At 41.7% G+C, this 18,553-nt stretch overlaps 1 protein-coding gene across 1 annotated transcript in view; it reads left to right on the top strand.

Annotated features, from left to right (window-relative positions):
• FAM227A (family with sequence similarity 227 member A) overlaps positions 1-15,591 on the top strand; it is a 49,157-nt gene extending 33,566 nt beyond the window's left edge. Inside the window, exons 12-17 of the mRNA XM_018049071.1 lie at positions 89-182; positions 2,723-2,817; positions 6,126-6,283; positions 8,122-8,274; positions 11,686-11,826; positions 15,379-15,591. Coding sequence (XP_017904560.1) covers positions 89-182; positions 2,723-2,817; positions 6,126-6,283; positions 8,122-8,274; positions 11,686-11,826; positions 15,379-15,472 — 735 coding nt within the window. The 3' untranslated portion in view covers positions 15,473-15,591. The remainder of the gene's footprint in view (positions 1-88; positions 183-2,722; positions 2,818-6,125; positions 6,284-8,121; positions 8,275-11,685; positions 11,827-15,378) is intronic.

The following is an 18,553-nucleotide window of genomic DNA, read 5'->3' as shown; positions in this document are numbered from 1 at the left end:
CAAGGAAAGATACCTGAGAAATTGCATGTATACTTTTTGTATTCCTCTCACTACCAGTTTTACTAAATTTGTTCTTCTGTGATTTTTTTTGTGTGTTCTCTCTCTCCTGGAGTCTGCTGATATGAATTCAACCAATGAGAGAGCCAGTTCTGCCCAGAAAAATTCAGTGGATGGCCCAAAAGGTACATTAACCACCTAAAGGGGAAATGTAGGCTTTTGATTTAGTTATTATCTTCAAAACCCTAGTTTCTTGTTGTTTTTTTTAAAAACCTAATCTGCTGTCCTCATTTACACTTATGGTTCTAGCCTTGGGTCTTGGAAGTAGGTAACATCTTATGAGAAGACATAACTGTCTTTTCAGTTCGGTTATCACTCATTAAGTTCCACTTTTGTGATAGTGAGTTCAGCACAGTGTTGATATCTGTGGGGAAGAGAGATTGACAGCACTGGAAAAAGAAACCTGAGAGATGATTGCTGCTCCTCTCCCCCATCAGAAAACAGAATTTATCGAGTTATAAACCTGTTTGTGCCTGGGTGTTAATTTATTGAGTGGGCCAAAAAGTTCATTTGGGTTTTTCTGTAAGATAGTGTAGAAAAACCTAAATGAACCTTTTGGCCAGCCCAACACAAAGGTGACTAAGTGACTACATAGGTCAGTGCCATTAAAAGAAACTTGATGTTCTCAGTCCTAGAAATGGGAGGCATAGCTTGCCAATCAGGGTTATAGGAGGAAGCTCCAGTGTTGTCAGGCGGCAGAAGGGAGTAAGGGGAAGGCATAGGCCACAGCCTTTACTGGAATTTCCTTAGAAAAGGCCAGATATGACAGTTTAAACAGCATAGGATTGGCTATATTGAATAATTCTGGTGGGCTTTAGGGCATAAAGACTGTCTCTAATTGTCTGACACCTGGACCGGGATGATTTAAGTCAGGAGAAATATTGGCTTGGTATGAGAGTTAGATGCTTGCTCCTTGGAAGAAAAGCTATGACCAACCTAGACAACATATTAAAAAGCAGAGACATTACTTTGCCAACAAAGGTCCATCTTGTCAAAGCTATGGTTTTCCAGTAGTCATGTATGGATGTGAGAGTTGGACTATAAAGAAAGCTGAGCATCAAAGAATTGACACTTTTGAACTGTGGTATTGGAGGAGACTCTTGAGAGTCCCTTGGCCTGCAAGGAGATCCAACCAGTCCATCCTAAAGGAAATCAGTCCTGAATATTCATTGGAAGGATTGATGCTGAAGTTGAAACTCCAATACTTTGGCCATCTGAGTGAAGAACTGACTCATTGGGAAAGACCCTGATGCTGGCTAAGATTGAAAGCACGAAGAGAAGGGGATGACAGAGGATGAGATGGTTGGATGGCATCACTGACTTGATAGACATGAATTTGAGTAAGCTCTGGGAGTTGGTGATGGACAGGGAAGCCTGGCGTGCATGGGGTCACAAAAAGTCGGACACGACTGAGCAACTGAACTGAACTGAACTATGAGAGTCAGATATGGCCTCTGGTTCATGCAGGAGATGTAGACAACTTTGGTCATTAGTTTGGCCCTGTAATTAATGGATGCCAAATAGACAAATACAGAACCTAAGAAAACTGTGTTAGAACATAACTCTGAAGTATCATCCTAGATTATTTCACACGTCATCAGTATTTGAAAAGTTAAGCAATCTTTTTTCTTGATGGAGAAAGGGAGGTGCAAAGAGGTATGTAAATTATATCTCAGTAAAACCATTTAAAAACCCTCAAACTTGGGGACCACTCATTGAGAGGTATAGAGGGGGTTCCAAATAGAGCTAAATATTTGTGGGAGACTTTGCAAGTCCCCCAAATCTACATATATATTCAATTAATGTAGACTTATGAGTCAAAGAGGAAGAATTGAAGGAAATTAGAAAATATTTTGAACTGAGTAGAAATGAAACGCCTTTTTCTAATATGAAAAATGTTACAGAGTTTCTTCTGAACACCAAGCATTCCACAACTGTTTTAGATATAGTGATTTTATTTTTTTCTGTTTGAGTTATTTGTACTTTGTAACTATTATAAATAATGCTGCTGTGAACATTCATATGCAAATGTTTTATGTAGATATATGTTTTCATTTCTCTTGGATATATGTACACCAGGGGTGGAATTGCTGGGTCTTATGTTTAAGATTTTGAGGAACTGCCATACAGCATTCTAAAGTGATCATCATACGTATTTTACAGAATGTTAAGAGGAGAAAAATACAGTATTATATTTACTATATACAACCAGATATGTTTACAATATATATTATATATTTATTGTTTATATTCTATATTACTGTATGTATTGTACTTACAATAGATAACCAGGAATTTACAGTTTCTGTTGCTTTTCCTTCATTTCTGAAGTTCCAGGTTTCCCTCTGGAATCATTTTCCTTCTTACATCCCCTCCCTCCACCAAAAAAAATCCTCCATTTAAAATAGGCCTGCTGGCAATTAGTTCTCTTGGTTTTCTTTCTTCTGATAATGTCTTTATTTCACCTTCATTTTTGAAGGATATTTTTTCTGGATATAGAATTCTGGGTTGACGGTTCTCTTCTTTCTGTACTTTTCAATGTTGTTCCACAGCCTCTGGTCTCAATGGTCTGACGAAAAATCCACAGTCATTTAAATTCTTGTTTGCTTTTCTCATCCTAGCTGACAATTCTATTGATCATTTTTTGCTAATATTGTACTGACAGAGCATACCTATCAGACTCCGGTTTTGAGGAGACCCACAAAACAAGTCAAGAGGATATCAGCCGCAAGAGAACTTGAGAGTATGCTTCCTAAGCAGGTGAGCACGTGATTGCAAGTTTCATAGTAGAGATGGCTTAAAAGGTGCTAGGAGTTCTGGCTGGAGAGTTTAGGTCTGTGAAAATGGCAGAGTAAAAACTGGGGTGTTTCGGATAGTAGACTCGGTTAATACAGTAAGGAAATCTCCTGCAGATAATTACTGACTGAAGCGGGCACAAGTTTGAGTGAGCATTTAGCCTGGATTTCTCCAGATTTAAATTATTTGCTTGAAACTCAGGAGCCTGGGTGTAATGGAAAGAGAACCCTGGGCCTCTGTTTCCTACTCTATAAAATGTGGACAGTAATTACTAGGTCCTGGTGGTCTGATGAGGTTTATCTCAGGTAGTGATGATAAATAACATGTAATAAACACTTACTATATGTCAGGCATTGTACTAAACCTGTGGAGAAGGAAATGGCAGCCCGCTCCAGTATTCTTGCTTGGAGAATCTCATGGATAGAGGTGCCTGGCAAGCTACTGTCCGTGGCATTGCAGGAGTCGGACATGACTTAGCAACTAAGCCACCAGCACCACCATACTAAACCTGTGCATACGGTGTATTTTACTTTACTGTCACAATCCTTTGAAACAATTACTCCTGCTAATCTTTAGTTGATTAGTGAGGAAACTGATGCTCAGAGCATGCGGAAACAAAGACCCAGCACAGCCAAATAAGTGTGCATGTGTGTGAAGTTGCTTGTGACCCTATGGACTGTAGCCCACCAGGCTCCTCTGTCCATGGGATTCTCCAGGCAAGATTACTGGAATACTGGGTTGCTGTTTCATAATGGCACAGACTGGCCCTCACTGGGAGATGGGGCTTTAGGAATTATGGGACTAAATGATCTATGAGTTCCCTTCTGACTCCCAAGTTTCTGTGATACCAGTAGGATCTTGCTAAAGAGTAGTGATTCCCAACTGGGGGCAGTTTTGCCCCCCAGGAGACATTTGGCCATGTCTGGAGGGATTTCTGGTTGTCACAGCTGGGTGTGGGGGCAAAGTACTACTAGTATCTATTCCGTGGAGACCAAGGATGCCGCTCAGCCTTCTACAGTGCCCAGAACAGTCTCCCACAGCAAAGGATTATTTGGCCCCAAATGGCTAAGTGCCAAGGTGGAGAGAGCCTGCTATGCTGCTAAGTCGCTTCAGTCATGTCCGACTCTGTGCGACCCCATAGACGGAAGCCCACCAGGCTCCCCCATCCCTGGGATTCTCTAGGCAAGAATACTGGAGTAGGTTGCCATTTCCTTCTCCAATGCATGAAAGTGAAAAGTGAAAGTGAGGTCGCTCAGTCGTGTCTGACTCTTCGCGACCCCCTGGACTGCAGCCTACCAGGCTCCTCCGTCCATGGGATTTTCCAGGCAAGAGTACTGGAGTGGGGTGCCATTGCCTTCTCCAGAGCCTGCTATAGATAAAGGAAATCTCATTAAGCAATGAAAATGAATAGGATTAGGGACTTCCCTGGTGGTCCAGTGGCTAAGACTTCACCCTCCAAATGCCGGGGGGCGGGGGGGGGGGAGTGTGGTGGCCCAGGTCTGGTCCCTGGTTGGGGAACTAGATTCCACGTGCTGCAGCTAAAGATCCCACATGTGACAGCTAAAAAAAGATCCCATATGCTGCAACTAAACTAAGAGAGCACACCGTAACTAAGACCTGGTGCAGCCAAATAAATATTTAGTAAATAAATACCTGTGTTTTTTTAATTAAAAAGTAAAGTAAAATAAAACAAAGTAAATAGGATTAGAGAATAATGTGGTTAGGTGCTGCTACAGCGTTTATTCAAGAGACAGAATTTTTGTCTGGTTAAATTATAACCACTTCTTCAAAATAAAACTTGTTTAAAAAAATAACAAAAGTAGTACACGATCACTACAGACATTTTGGAGAACAGGCAGAGGAATATAAGGAAAGGAAACAAATCACTGTCAGCCCCTGCCAGTTCTCTTTCCTGACCTCTATTCAGCATCTCAAATACAGAACATCCCAAACAAACCTCTGGATTGTTCTACTCTGTCAACCTTTTCTTCCCCAGACTTTCCCAGCTGGGCACCTGGCACCTAACCCTTTAGAGTCATCCTTGACTCCCCTCTTTCTCATACCTACTTTGACTCCGTTAATAAATCCTGCCAACTCTGCTTTTACAGTATAATCACAAATCCCATCACTTCTCACCTCCCTCCCAACTACCCAGCCCCAGCCCCAGCACTAACCAAACCACTGTAGAGGTCTCCTAAGGGCTCTTCTTGTCTCCATGCTCGCCCGCTGCAGTCATTTCTCCACACATCAGTTAAAGGGAGCTTTAGAAAAAAATTAATCAGATCATGTTGTAACCCAGCTCAAAACCTTCCCGATGGCTTCAGCCACACTTAGAAAATTCTAGCTCCTTTCCGTGGCCCGGAGACCCCGCTCCTTCTTCAGCGTCATCATTTGTTCTCTTTTGAGCCATGCGGGCCTATTTTCCATCCCTCAGCCACAGCAAGCTCCTGTCTGTCTGGGGGTTCTCTTGCACTTGCTGTCCCCCTTGCCTGGAACATCGCACAGATCTTCCTTCCGTTGTTCAGGGTCTGCCAGGATCACTCCTGCTCAAGGCAGCCCTCCCTGACCACTCCATGGAAAAGATTCCTCTCCTCCCCAGTCTCCCATACCACCTCCCACACCCCTTGATCTGCTTGATTCTTACCTGAAGCCCTTATTATTCCATAGTATCATGTACTCTCTTACTTGTTGTTTAGTTTATTGTTTTTCTCTCAACTATAATACAAGCCCTTTAGGGCTGGAATGTGTCCTGTTATTGGCTGATATGCCAGTGTCTAGATCAGTGTGTATACATGGTAGTCACCCACTATCTATTTGCTGAGTGAGTTGCTGACATTTTAGGAACTAGGCTTCTAGTCTCTCATCTATCTTTTTTTGGTTGATTTATTTCATATAATTATATTTATTTTATACAATATACATAATATTATCTACCTAATTTTGTATCTTGATTTTTAAAATCACTATTGCATCTGAAACTGTATTTTAGTGCCAACTCTTAGTAAACATTTTAATAGTGGCATACTATTCCTTTGGGTAGAGATTATCAACATCTCCTTGAACATTTAGATAATTCCAATCTTCTGCTGTAGTAATTATCACTGCAGTAAACATCGTAGTGCCTAAGTCTTTTTTGCTTGTGGGTAATTTTCCTTAGGGTAGCATCCTAAAATGAGTTCCTAGATAAAAGATATGGGTACTTTTACATTTCTTAATACATACTGTAAAAATGACAATATCCTTTATTTTACTCCTCTCTCTTTCCTACTCAGTCTTACCCTGCCTGCAAAAGCCCTCCGCTGACTCCAAACCTCTTCAACATTTATGGGAAGAGTCCTCTGATTGTGTACTTCCTCCTGAACTACTCCACCCTGCAGCAGCATGGCCAAGATCTGTTGATGGTCAGAAGAGAAAGAACCAAGACCATCCCATATCCTTTCCATGGTGGGTTAGACACACATCACTCCAGATCCCTGCTTCCCCTACCCTGAAGCAAGGGTGAAGAAAGACACATCTAACCCTTAGCACAGCACCTGACACATAGTAGGGACCTATCAAGGGTGACCACTGATACATGCCTATGGGTCAGAATCTTGCTCATTTTAATTCAAAACCTGCCTCATGCTGTGGGGGACCCTGGGCAAGTCAGATTTCCCTGTGTGCAAAATCTCTTCCTATCTACCATAAAGAATGGGCTACTTAGGGACTGTAACATACTTTGCAATTTACTAATGCCACCCAGATGCCCACTGACCCCACTGTATATATTGATCAGGAATTTTGGTGTCTAGGTGTGTGTTTCTTCTAGCATCCTCCTCACACACACACACCCTTCCGCAAGACCCATTAGCAAATTCCTGGCCCCATTGACATTTATCCTAAAGATATGGTCAAAACCCATATCTTCAGAAAACAGGTGTGATATGTGTTGGCGTCTTAGTCTTAGCAATTTCCATAGAGGGTCAGAACATGGGATCAAATAGACCCGGATTCAGGAACCAACTCAACTGCTTACCAGCTGAGTGATCTTAGACAAATTCCAGCTTCTCTCTGAGCCTCATTTTTTCACCTATAAAATGGGGATAACAGTACCTGCCTCATAGGGTTGTAATGTAGAGAACAGGTATAGCGCCTGGCAGGTAACAAGTGATTGAGTGAATGCTACCTGTTGGCACAGTACTTTGTTATTTATAAAATGCTTTCCCTCACATCACCTCATCACTGTCCTCTGTAAGGACAGTGTAGTGAGGTAGAAAGAGCCTAGGTTGGGGATACCCACCCCTGGATTTGAGTCCCAGTTCAATAGCCCACTGGCTTCAAGATCTCATGTGCGCACCTTCAACTCTAAGCTCAGTATCTTAATCAACTCATTCCTAAAATGAGGATAGTCACACCGAATCAATAGTGTTGTGACCAGGATTAAATGGCATAGAGCTGGTACTAAAAAAAGTAGTAACCACATTATTATCATTAACAGCATCTGAGGTAGGTATTATTATCCCTATTTTATAGATATGGCAATGGAGGCACAGAGGGTGGCATACATTGTCTGATGTCCCACAGCTCGTGATGAGTGTAGCTGAGATTCTGACCAGTTCAGAAGGGGTGGAAGGGAGGGGAAGGTAGAGAGAAGTTTTCACCATATTAATACAAACATGAGATAGGGAATCAGAATTGGGCCTGAAAGGAAAGGAAAGTTGGAATCCCTTTCTATTCACCACTTGGTAATAGAGTAAGAATTTTAGATGGGAGTCTAAAATAAGCACTTCTAGGCCTTCCAGGAGCTTCCTAGGTGATGCAGTGGTAAAAAATAAATCTGCCTGCTTATGCATGAGACACAAGAGATGTGGGTTCAGCCCCTGGGTGAGGAAGATCCCCTGGAGAAGGAAATGGCAACCTGCTCCAGTATTCTTGCCTGGGAAATGCCATGGACAGAGGAGCCTGGCGGGCTACAGTCCATGGGGTTGCAAAGGATCAGACACAGCTTACCGACTGAGCATAGCACACAGCCCTTCCATCAGCAGGAGGGGAGAAGGACTTTATTAAAGATGGGAGAGTGGCCGAGCCATGGAGAGGTTAGGCTTTTTCTTTCCCAAGCAGGCCACGATCAAGGCCATGGAGGGTTTCCTTCTCAGATTTCTAGAAGCAGGTCAGTTTCCCCACTCGGGCATCTCACCTCCTTCCTCCCCATGCCCTGGACATATCCCACCAACAAAGCTGAGTCAATACCAAGTGACAGTGTGGGGTTTTCCTTGACATTAAAGCCACTGAGTCTACCCTGACCTATGCTGAGGTCATCAACCTGACACTGAGCAACATGAAGAAGCGGAGGGAAAACTTTCACCAGCTGCACTGGCTTCACTTGAGTGAGTGGAATTACTTTGACGAGTACCTGAAGGAGCTGCAGGACAACTTCCTCAGGTATTTAAGGGGCCTTTGAGGGAAAGAGCCGTGGTTTCAGCATTTGTCTATTGCAGCATGTCACGCTAATTTGTAACTGGGGTCCAGCCCTGTAACCCGTGCGTTCAGAATGTAAATTCCACAATAACAGAGACCAGGTCTTTTTTTTTACAAGTTATTTTTTTTCCTGACTACAAAAACATTTATTCACAATGAAAACAAAGAACCTGGAAAAACACCTACAGGTACACATTCACATTGCCAATATTTTTCTATAAATCCAGCCAGTCTTTTTTCCTGGGCACATATATCTGTATCTCCAGGGGTGCAATTGGTGAATCTAGAATAGGAAATTCTATAGGACAAATAAACTGGATAGACCAGTTTCCTCAACACATAAAAAGCAAGGAAAATAGAAGAGGAGGGAGGAGGAGCTGTTGTTGTTTAGAAGACACTGGAGAGATATATTAATCAAAACATTGTTTGGATCTGGACTTAAGTCAACCAGTTGAGATAATTATCTCAATTATGAGATAACTGGGGAAATTTGAACATTGACCTGGTTTTAAGTGATATTAAGAAATTTCTTTTATTAGAGTGTTCCTTTCTTAAAGATATTACAATAACTTTGTAGTTATATTTTAAAGAGTTGTGTCTTAGATATATCATGAAGTATTTATGGCTGGAATGACACAGTGTCTAAGATTTGCCTTAAATTAACCCACTTGGCATGGGGACAGGGAAACAAAGGAGATAATAGATGAATCAAGATTGACTTCATATTGATAACTTTTGAAGCAAGATAATGGGTAAATGATGTCAATTATACAACTTTATTTTTATATATGTTTAAATTTTTGAACACTCTTTATTGTTATTCCATAACAATAATGGAAGGTGACAAATGCCCGTGTGGAATAGTAGTTGTAGGTGGGCTAGGACTCTTCGGGGATGTCAGTTACCACTTGTTCCCCTAATGTGCCTCCCTTGTGGCTCAGGCAGTAAAGAATCCACCTGCACTGTGGGAGACCTGCGTTCGATCCCTGGCCTGGGAAGATCCCCTGGAGGGAGGGCGTGGCAACCCACTCTAGTATTCTCACCTGGAGAATTCCCAAGGACAGAGGAGGCTGGCAGGCTGCAGTCCACGGGGTTGCAGAGTCGTACATGACTGAGTGACTGAGCACAGCATCTGTAATGTGGCATATCCATTTGGAGCACTGGGATTGAAGGTGGACAGACTGAAGCTGCAGGCACAGCTCTGTCTCACCCTCTCTATGAATTAGGTCCATCATTTAGCTCATGTGAGTCTTGGATACCCATTCTGTAAAGCAAAGACACTACTAACAGAGTAGTTGTGTGGGTTAAAGGAGATGTCTAGGTTGGTACCTGGCTCACAGGAAGTGCTCAGCAAATGACGGCTCTTAGAGGTCATACAAACCCACTCCAGTGTTCTTGCCTGGAGAATCCCAGGGACGGGGGAGCCTGGTGGGCTGCCATCACAGAGTCGGACACGACTGAAATGACTTAGCAGCAGCAGCAGCAGCAGAGGTAATACATGTGACCTCATTCCCCGAAAACTGCAGGATCCAAAGCAGCACCAGGTCTTGGAGTTGGAAAGTTTGCTACTGGGGAGGCCTAGAGCAGTGTTCCTTAGAAAAGGCAATCCAGGGACTTCCCCGGTGTCCAGTGGCTTAAAATCTGCCTTGCTGTGCAGGGGATGCAGATTTGACCCCTGGTCAGGGAACTAAGATCCCACATGCCTCAGAGCTACTAAGCCTGTGTGCCGCAACTACTGAGCACACGTGCCACAGCTAGGACCCAAGACAGACAAACAAATAAATAAAAATAAAGTAAATAAATATACAAAGAAAGAAAAGGCAGTCCAGGAGCTGTCTTGCAGGGATCTCTGCTCTAGGTGGAGGAGGAACCTAGTTAGCACATGCAGTTGGAGCTGCAATGAAAGAGCGGGATCAGTCGCTGCTGCAGAACTTCGTTTCCTTGTGAGTCAGAGCCGTGACCCTTAGACTTGTATGGGGGCCAAGCACCCGCAATTCAAAACACCCTTTGCAGAATTTTATGAAATGTTTCGACATATGACCCTGTCATACAAGCTAAAGATGCTCTTACTAGTGGAAAATAGGCACCTAAGACAGGTATTGGAGAAGAAAATGGCAACCCTCTCCAGTATTCTTGCTTGGGAAATCCCATGGACAGAGGAGTCTAACATGCTACAGTCCGTGGGATCACAAAATTGTTGGACATGACTTAGCAACTCAACAACAAGAGATGTATAGGCTTCAAAATCCCAAGAAATGACAATATAGGAAATACTGCTCAGTTGTTCAGTCATGTCTGATTCTTTGTGACCCCATGGACTGTAGCCCGCCAGGCTCCTCTGTCCATGGAATCTTCCAGGCAAGAATAGTGGAGTGGGTTGCCCTTTCCTTTCTCCAGTAGAAAATACTATCAAGGATTTATGTCCAAGCTTTCCTGTTAGAAAATGTCATCACAACGAAGACAAGTGCGGTTTGCTGCTTGTTTCCCTCTCTACTGCAAGCAGAAGCTGGCTTCAGAAGGTTAGGAAAAAAGGATGCCAAAAGTGAGAATGTTGTGTCAACATGATTTTTTTCTTTTGACTTGGGGTAAGACGTTGGAATAACCACCGGTTCAGGCCAAGGTCAACAGTAGTTTCCTACGACCAGTCTTTTTACATCTATTCCATAGCAGCAGAGAAGTATATGACACCATCTTAATTCACTTGAATATATTTTTATTGCTATTTTGACTACCTTGAATGTCCATAACTTGTTTCTTCATTGAATAGAGGTCTACTCACTTTTCAAAGGTCAGCTGGTATACTTCCCAATTCCACTGAAAATCTTATCCTATCATAATAGCAGCAGCAGAAACTGACATTTACTGAGCACTTCCTGTGTATTACTACCAGGCCCTGTGCTAATCGCGTGACCTACGTAACTCAATTTACCCTCAACATTATACTCGGTTCTATTATTACCATGTTGAGATCAGTACACTAGCAAGGAGAGGTTAAGTAACTTGCTCAAGGACATACAGCAAATGGCAGAACCCCAAATTGAATTCCGCTCGCCTCAAGTTCATGCTTCAGCTTTCTCTCAGATGGTTGGTTTTCCTCACCTGTCTTCTTAATTTGAGTACATTCTGCTGAGGCAGGGACAATGTCTCATTTCTTTGTACCCCCCAGGGCCGTATGACTCCCAGTACAGAGCAGGAGCTTGGTGATTGAGTTGCTGCTGTGTGGCTAACTTTCTGCTTCAGTCAGTTGCTCTTGACAGATGTAATGAGTGAATTTGTAAATATCTGCCACTTTTTAATGTGAAGACAGAGTAAAGAGTAAAAAGATAATGCTGACTCTTTAGTCTTCTTCCATGTATCTTTGTGATTTTCCCACAGGGAGGTGAAGAATATTGATCAAAGAGCAAAAGACAAAAAAAAGGCAAACCACACGTTCATCCAGGCTTCAACCCTCTTTGAGGATACTCCTGAAAAGAAATCCAGAAGAATTTATCAGAAGGAGACTGAGTTTATTTTGAGGTTTGTTTGAACAAAGGCCATAGGAAAAGTAGAAATGTGAACATTGTAGGAATTCTTAATACATGGAAAGATATATATATATATAATATTTTTATATTATAAAAGTCCACTCACTTTTATGTGTTAATCACTCAATTCTCACTTTATTTTTTTTAATATTAATGGTAACTGTAAGGGCTACCAATGACCTTGTACATCCTCTATGCCAAATCCTTGTACTTTATGAACTGTTTGAGTCAGAGGTCTTAGCTTGCAAGTGCCACAAAACCAACTCAAACCGGCTTGAGTGGAAGGAAAATCTCATGGTTTTTGTAACTGGAAAGGCCACAGACAGACTGGCTGCAGGTATGATAGACCTGAGGGCTCAAAGACTTTTACAGATTCTTTCCTTTTCTTTGTTTCTTTAAAAAAAATTTTTAATTTATTTAGGTAGGCTTTACTGGGTCTTTGTTGCTGCACGTGGGCTTTCTCTAGTTGCAGTGAGTAGGGCTACTCTTCATTGCAGGGCAAGGGCTTCTCACTGTGGTGGCTTCTTTTGTTACAGAGCCTGGGCTCTAGGGCACATGGGATTCATTAGTTGCGGTGCTTGCAGGCTCTAGAACGCAGGGGTAGGGGGCGGCTCAGTACTTGTGATAGTTGTGGCTCTTGGCTGTCGGGCTTAGTTGCCCTGAGGCATGTGAGATCTTCCTGGACCAGAGATCCAACAGGAGTCACGTATATTGGCAGGCAGATTCTTGTCCACTGGATCACCAGGGAAGTCGTCTCCCTTTCTTTTATGACCTTCTGTTCCTGTGTGCTGGCTTGCTTTTCAAGCTACTTCTGCCCTTAAAAGAAAAGACCCTGATGCTGGGAAAGATTGAGGGCAGGAGGAGAAGGGGATGACAGAGGATGAGATGGTTGGATGGCATCACCCGACTCAGTGGACATGAGTTTGGGTAAACTCTGGGAGTTGGTGATGGACAGGGAGGCCTAGCGTGCTGCGGTTCATGGGGTCACAAAGAGTCAGACACAACTGAGCAACTGAACTGAATTGCCCTTGAAAGAAAGAGCATCAAGAACAGCCCCAAGCCTATGTCCTTATAGTGTATGACCTGAAAGAAAGAGAGACACCCTTTCCCAGCCTCCATAAACTAAGCCTCATAAAAGTCTCTGATCGTGATGCTGAAAGCTCAGCTTCTGAACACCAGTGCCAAATCGAACCCCAGAGACAGAGTTTTGGATGAAGTAGAAAAGAAGAGACTTACCGTTTGCCAGGTGAAGTGAGGACACAGTAGGTGCCTGCCCTCGAAACTGTGTGTCCAAACCCAGGAGGATTTGATGAGTTTTATAGCAATTTCTCTTGAGTTTTCTTTGACCTATGTGTTGTTTAGAAGTATGTTGTTTAATCTCCAAGTATTTGGGGATTTTCCAGCTCTCTCTCTCTGCTATTGATTTCCAGTTTGATTCCATCTTGGTCTGAGAGTAGGCATAATGTGATTTATCTTTTTTCAGATTTGTTTAGGTATATTTTTTTGGCCCAGAATTTGGTCTGTCTTGGTGAATGTTACGTGTGAGCTTTCAGAGACTGTATAATCTGCTGTTTGGGGTGATGCAGTCTACAGATGTCAATTACATCCAGTTGATTATGGTATTGTTGAGCTCAAGTATGTCCTTACCGATTACCTGCCTGCTGGATCTGTCCATTTCCCATTAGAGGAGTGTGGAAGTTTCTGACTATGATAGTGGAGTCACCTATTTGTCCTTGTTTTCAAGCAGTTTTTCCCTTGTGTAGCTTGATGCTGCTTCATTAGGAGCATATACAGTAAGAATTGTTATGTCTTCTTGGAGAACTGACCACTTTATCATTATATAATGTCCTTCTTTATCCCTGATAACTTTTTTTGCTTTTGAATCTGCTCTGTCTGAAATTAGTATAGTTACCCTTGCTCTCTTTTGATCAGTATTAGCATGGTGTATTTTTCTTCATTCATTTACTTTTAATCTATAGCCACATTCTCTTTTAAGGAGCATTTCCAGAAGTCCCAAACAACATTTCCACTTACATCTCATTGCTAGAACGTGAATGCGTGGCTACAGCAATTTCTTTCTTTTTAATAAATATTGTTTTAAAATATTTAAAATGTTCTTTTGTTAAAATAAAAATGATTATGATTTTATAATATTAATGAGGTACAACTTACCGTAACATTTGCCCACTTTGCCAGTGCAATTCAGTGATTTTAGTAAATTTACAGAGATTTGCAACAATTACTGCAATTTAGCTTTAGAACTTTTTCATCACCCTAGAAAGATCCCTCATGCCCATGTGTAGTCAATTTCTTTTAACTTCTCCCTTTTTAATAACCTCCTTGGAAATATCATATAACATTACCAATTTATTTCAAGGGCCAGATATTAGTCACACGGTGATGTTAGCTTCAAAGGAGACTGGGAAATTAGTTGTTTGTTTTTTAAATCTGGGTACATTACCATCTTAATGTAAGAGTGGATGAGTTGTTAAATAACCATCTCTACCACAGATAGATGGTGTTATACTCTCCATTTCAGAGGTAAAGAAACCAAAGCATAATGATTTGAGAAATTTAATGAAGGAAAACTTTCAACCTTCTAGGTGAAATTTTACTTCAGACTGGGAAGGAAATTTTCCTTCCTTCCTTCACATTTTAAAAATAATAGTTTAGCTTGAGGCCCACCTGTTTGAGCCACGGACTCCTGTAAATTCAATGGTGACTCATTAGCAGTCTTTCTGCTATCCAGATTAGATTCTCAGAAATACAAAAAGCCAACTAATCTAATTCACCAATATTATTATTATTCCCTCAGACATGACTATCTTTCAATTACTTCTTTTTTTTAATTGAAGTATAGTTGATTTACAATGTTGTGTTAATTTCTGCTGTACAGAAAAGTGATTCAGTTATACATAAAAATAAATTCTTTTTTATATTCTTTCCACTACAGTTTGTCTCAGGATATTGAATATAGTCCCCTGTGCTGTACAGTAAAACTTTGTCATTTATTCATTTTATGTATAATAGTTTATATCTGCTAATCCCAAACTCCCATTCTATCCCTCCCCCACCCTTTCAGTTTACAGCTTTTCACCCTACTACTTAATCTAGCTAACCCTTCAGTAACCCTTAAAACCCAGCTCAGACATCACCTCCAGGAAGTCTTCCCTGATTTACCCACTCAGGGTATTGTCCTGTGCTTTCCTAATCACATACCACAGAACATAGCATATTCTAGTCACAGATTTGCTTGTCCATAAATTGAGATTTGTCCTTGAGGTCAGGAATACTGCCCTAGATGACTTTTTTTCCCTCCAGGGCTTAGCACCCAGCAGATCCTCAGTCAATACTTAGAAGATGAATGAGGGAGTCATTGCCATGTGTTCAGCACTCTGCTTCAGTTATTTGCTATTGCCAGTATTTTGGCTGATTTGTAAACTTTTTCTTTCAATACTTATCAAGATTCTAGGGAAACCTTTGAAGAGATCACAGTGAAATTTTGAGCCAATTTTTGCAAATGTCTTTTTTGTTTCCCCCACAGGAAGGAAAAGGAAGAGAGGGATGGAGAATGGAAACAGAATTCGACTGACTCTTCCTTCTCACCATCAAGCACTGATGAAGTCTTTTCCCTGTAGGAACTTGGAAGCTCCTACAACATTTCTGATGTTCCTGCTAGTAGGAGAACAAAAACAGGAGAAAAAGAAACTCGTGGCCAAAGACTGAGAAATAGAAATAAATATTCCCAGGATAGGGGAAAGTTTCCACTATAGTTTTTCCTAGGTTGAGTGAAAAGCAGGAGTGGGGAGATTTTTCCTTAGGTCACTACATTTACTCATGCATTTACTCTTTAACCCAATATTTTACTTATATAGCTAACAATGTTAAGTGGTGGCTCAGACAGTAAAGAATCCACCTGCACTGCGGGAGACCTGGGTTCTATCCCTGGGTCAGGAAGATCCCTTGGAGAAAGGAATAGCAAACCACTCCGGTATTTTTGCCCAGAGAATTCCATGGACAGAGGAGCCTCGAGGGCTACAGTTCATGGGGTCGCAAAGAGACAACTGAGCGACTAACACTTTCACTTTCTTTATGATAATAATGGCTACCAATTTAGTGTTTACTCTGTACCAAGCATTAAGCTCAACACAATACAAACGTGTACGTGCGTGTTCAGTTACTAAGTCATGTCCTAATTCTTTGTGACCCCATGAACTGCAGTCCTCCAGGCTCCGCTGTCCATAGGATTTTCCAGGCAAGATACTGGAGGGGGTTGCCATTCCCTTCTCCAGGGGATCTTCCCGACCCGGTCGGGAGCAACAGAGGCAAAGACTCAGACGCAGCAAGTAACATGGCAGGAGGTCAAGGAAGTATGTGAGGGGCTCTAGGAGAGATGAACCTGGAGAAGATTCCTGGACAAACCATGAAGGAATTTTCTAAACAAAACCACTTTAGTATCTAAGTGGTGGGAATCCATGAACCATATTAAACAGGGAACCACATGGCCATATTTGGACTTTTCAAGTCCTCGTGGCAGATGGTGGGCTACATGATGGAATTATGTATGTACTTCAGGGGATTTGCAAAGTCTTCCACAAACATCTATCTCTACGTGAAATCCTGGCTATCTTTTTAATCAGTAGTCTCCAAGCTTTTGGAGAAGGCAGTGGCAACCCACTCCAGTACTCTTGCCTGGAGAATCCCAGGGACAGGGGAGCCTGGTGGGCTGCCGTCTATGGGGTTGCACAGAGTCAGACACGACTGAAGCAACTTAGCAGCAGCAGCAGCTCCAAGCTTTCTTGATCTTATATCTCTCTTAATAAAACATTTATGAGAACTCAGCTAACAGCTTGTTACAAAAATTGCGCTCTTCCAGACCCCCTTGCCTATTCCACAGCAACACTTTCCACTTTCTTAACTGTTTTGTTGTTTTCCTCCATATGTTTAAATACCCTGGTGCTCTTGATTTTCCAGTGTTTGGCATTATCTACTGAATTCTCACAAAAAGGTGAGGACTAGACTCACACATGCACACACTGTCTCTCTCCCATCCTGCCAATGTGTTTCTGTTGTGATTTTGGCTGGTTCCTTAATCAGTATTATTATACCATCAACACCATTACCATGAGCTACAGAATATACTTTCACTGTTTTTGTTTCTTGCAAAACTCTTTGCTGTCGCTGGAACTAAGTCTCTTTTTCAATCTACTTGTTTTCTTTTTTTCCTTTTTTAATATACTTATCACAGTCTATTGCCAAATTCTCCCAGTACATTCAGTCACTTTACATAATCTATCAGTTTCACCTCCATTTCCCAGCCTTCTGCTCTACTTCACTCTAGGTGGTTCATTTCCAGGCTGTTTAGATACTGTTGGGAATTCCTTTCTTCATTCTCTTGATCACATTGGTTTTTTAACCTACTTCTCTTTGTGTCTTTATGGTTCACCCACAGAAAAGTGATCAAGAAGTCAAATCCAATGCAGAAAAATGAAATAGTCTTTATCTTATCACCTTCCATCTCACCTGCATGAATCCTTGTCTAAGAATCAAAAGAACTTTTTGGATGAAGTTTTCATGTGCTGTTGGATTTACTCTAAAATAGAAAGAAGAAAACAAAAAATAACACAATAATACATTTAGCCATTCCTCTCCATAGGACAAAGAATATTAAAGTCCACTCCTACCTGAACCAAAGTTAGAATTTAAATTGGCATAAAGTGACCTCATTCATTCATGTATTTGCTTACTAATTCTCTCATTCACTTGTTTATTAATAACAACACTATGGAGTATATATAGGTATGTATTATATGTATCATATAATAGTAATCATAGGAGACATCATTTCTTAAGTACTTACTAAGTCCTGAGTACTCTTAAGTCCTTTTCAGACATTATCTCAGATTTAACCCCTTTCCCCTCTATGCCCCTAGGTGGGTGTTGGTACCTCCATTTCTCTGAGGAGGACACTGGGGCTTGAAAAGATGTTGAGGAAGCGTTCACTAGGGTCTATCTTATGCCATGTTTGCACACACCGGGTCCTGTTGATATAGAGATGAATAAAGACATAGTACCTGACCTACAAGAAGGGGGAAGATATATAAACCAATAAATGCATTAAAGTTGTGCTAGAGATCTGTGTGGAATCCAAGAAAAACCAAGCCCAGAGAGACTTCACCGTGGCTCAGAAGTACAGGGGCCAATGTGTAGAAGGACCTGCAGCTGGGGCTGAGGGTTTCGACCTTTATCATATGGGTCTCAGGGCACAAGGAAGTAACCTGGTCTGTGTTAGAACAGTCTGCCCAACCCAGCCAAGAGGGGGAAAAAATCAAGCAAATGACTGCCTGAACCAAGAAGCAATTAAGTACATTCTTGGAACAGATGGTGTCTCCCTTAGATAACATCTTCACTTGAACTTGAGTGTGATTCTAGGTGACCCCCTTGGAGAATATTACCCAGGTAAAGGAATGGAAGAAGGGTGAAAGGGAAGAGCTCAAGCTTTGGACCCAGAAAATTCAGAACTTTGGATCCCTGTTCTGCGTCATAGTAGATTTATGACCTTAGGCCTAGTAGCTTTTGTGATTTGACTTTTCTAAATTTGTTTTCTTGAATGCAGAAAGGGAGTGTCTGCCTAGGAAGGTAGTGTTGGGTTGGTTAAATGAGATAATTTATGCAAAGTTCCTGGCTTAGCATATTTCACTTGATAATTGCTACCAGCT

The sequence above is a fragment of the Capra hircus genome, chromosome 5 (genome assembly GCF_001704415.2).
Source record: "Capra hircus breed San Clemente chromosome 5, ASM170441v1, whole genome shotgun sequence".
NCBI lineage: Eukaryota > Metazoa > Chordata > Mammalia > Artiodactyla > Bovidae > Capra > Capra hircus.
The sequence above is the reverse complement of the archived record's forward strand: the minus strand, read 5'-3'. Positions and strand labels throughout refer to the sequence as shown.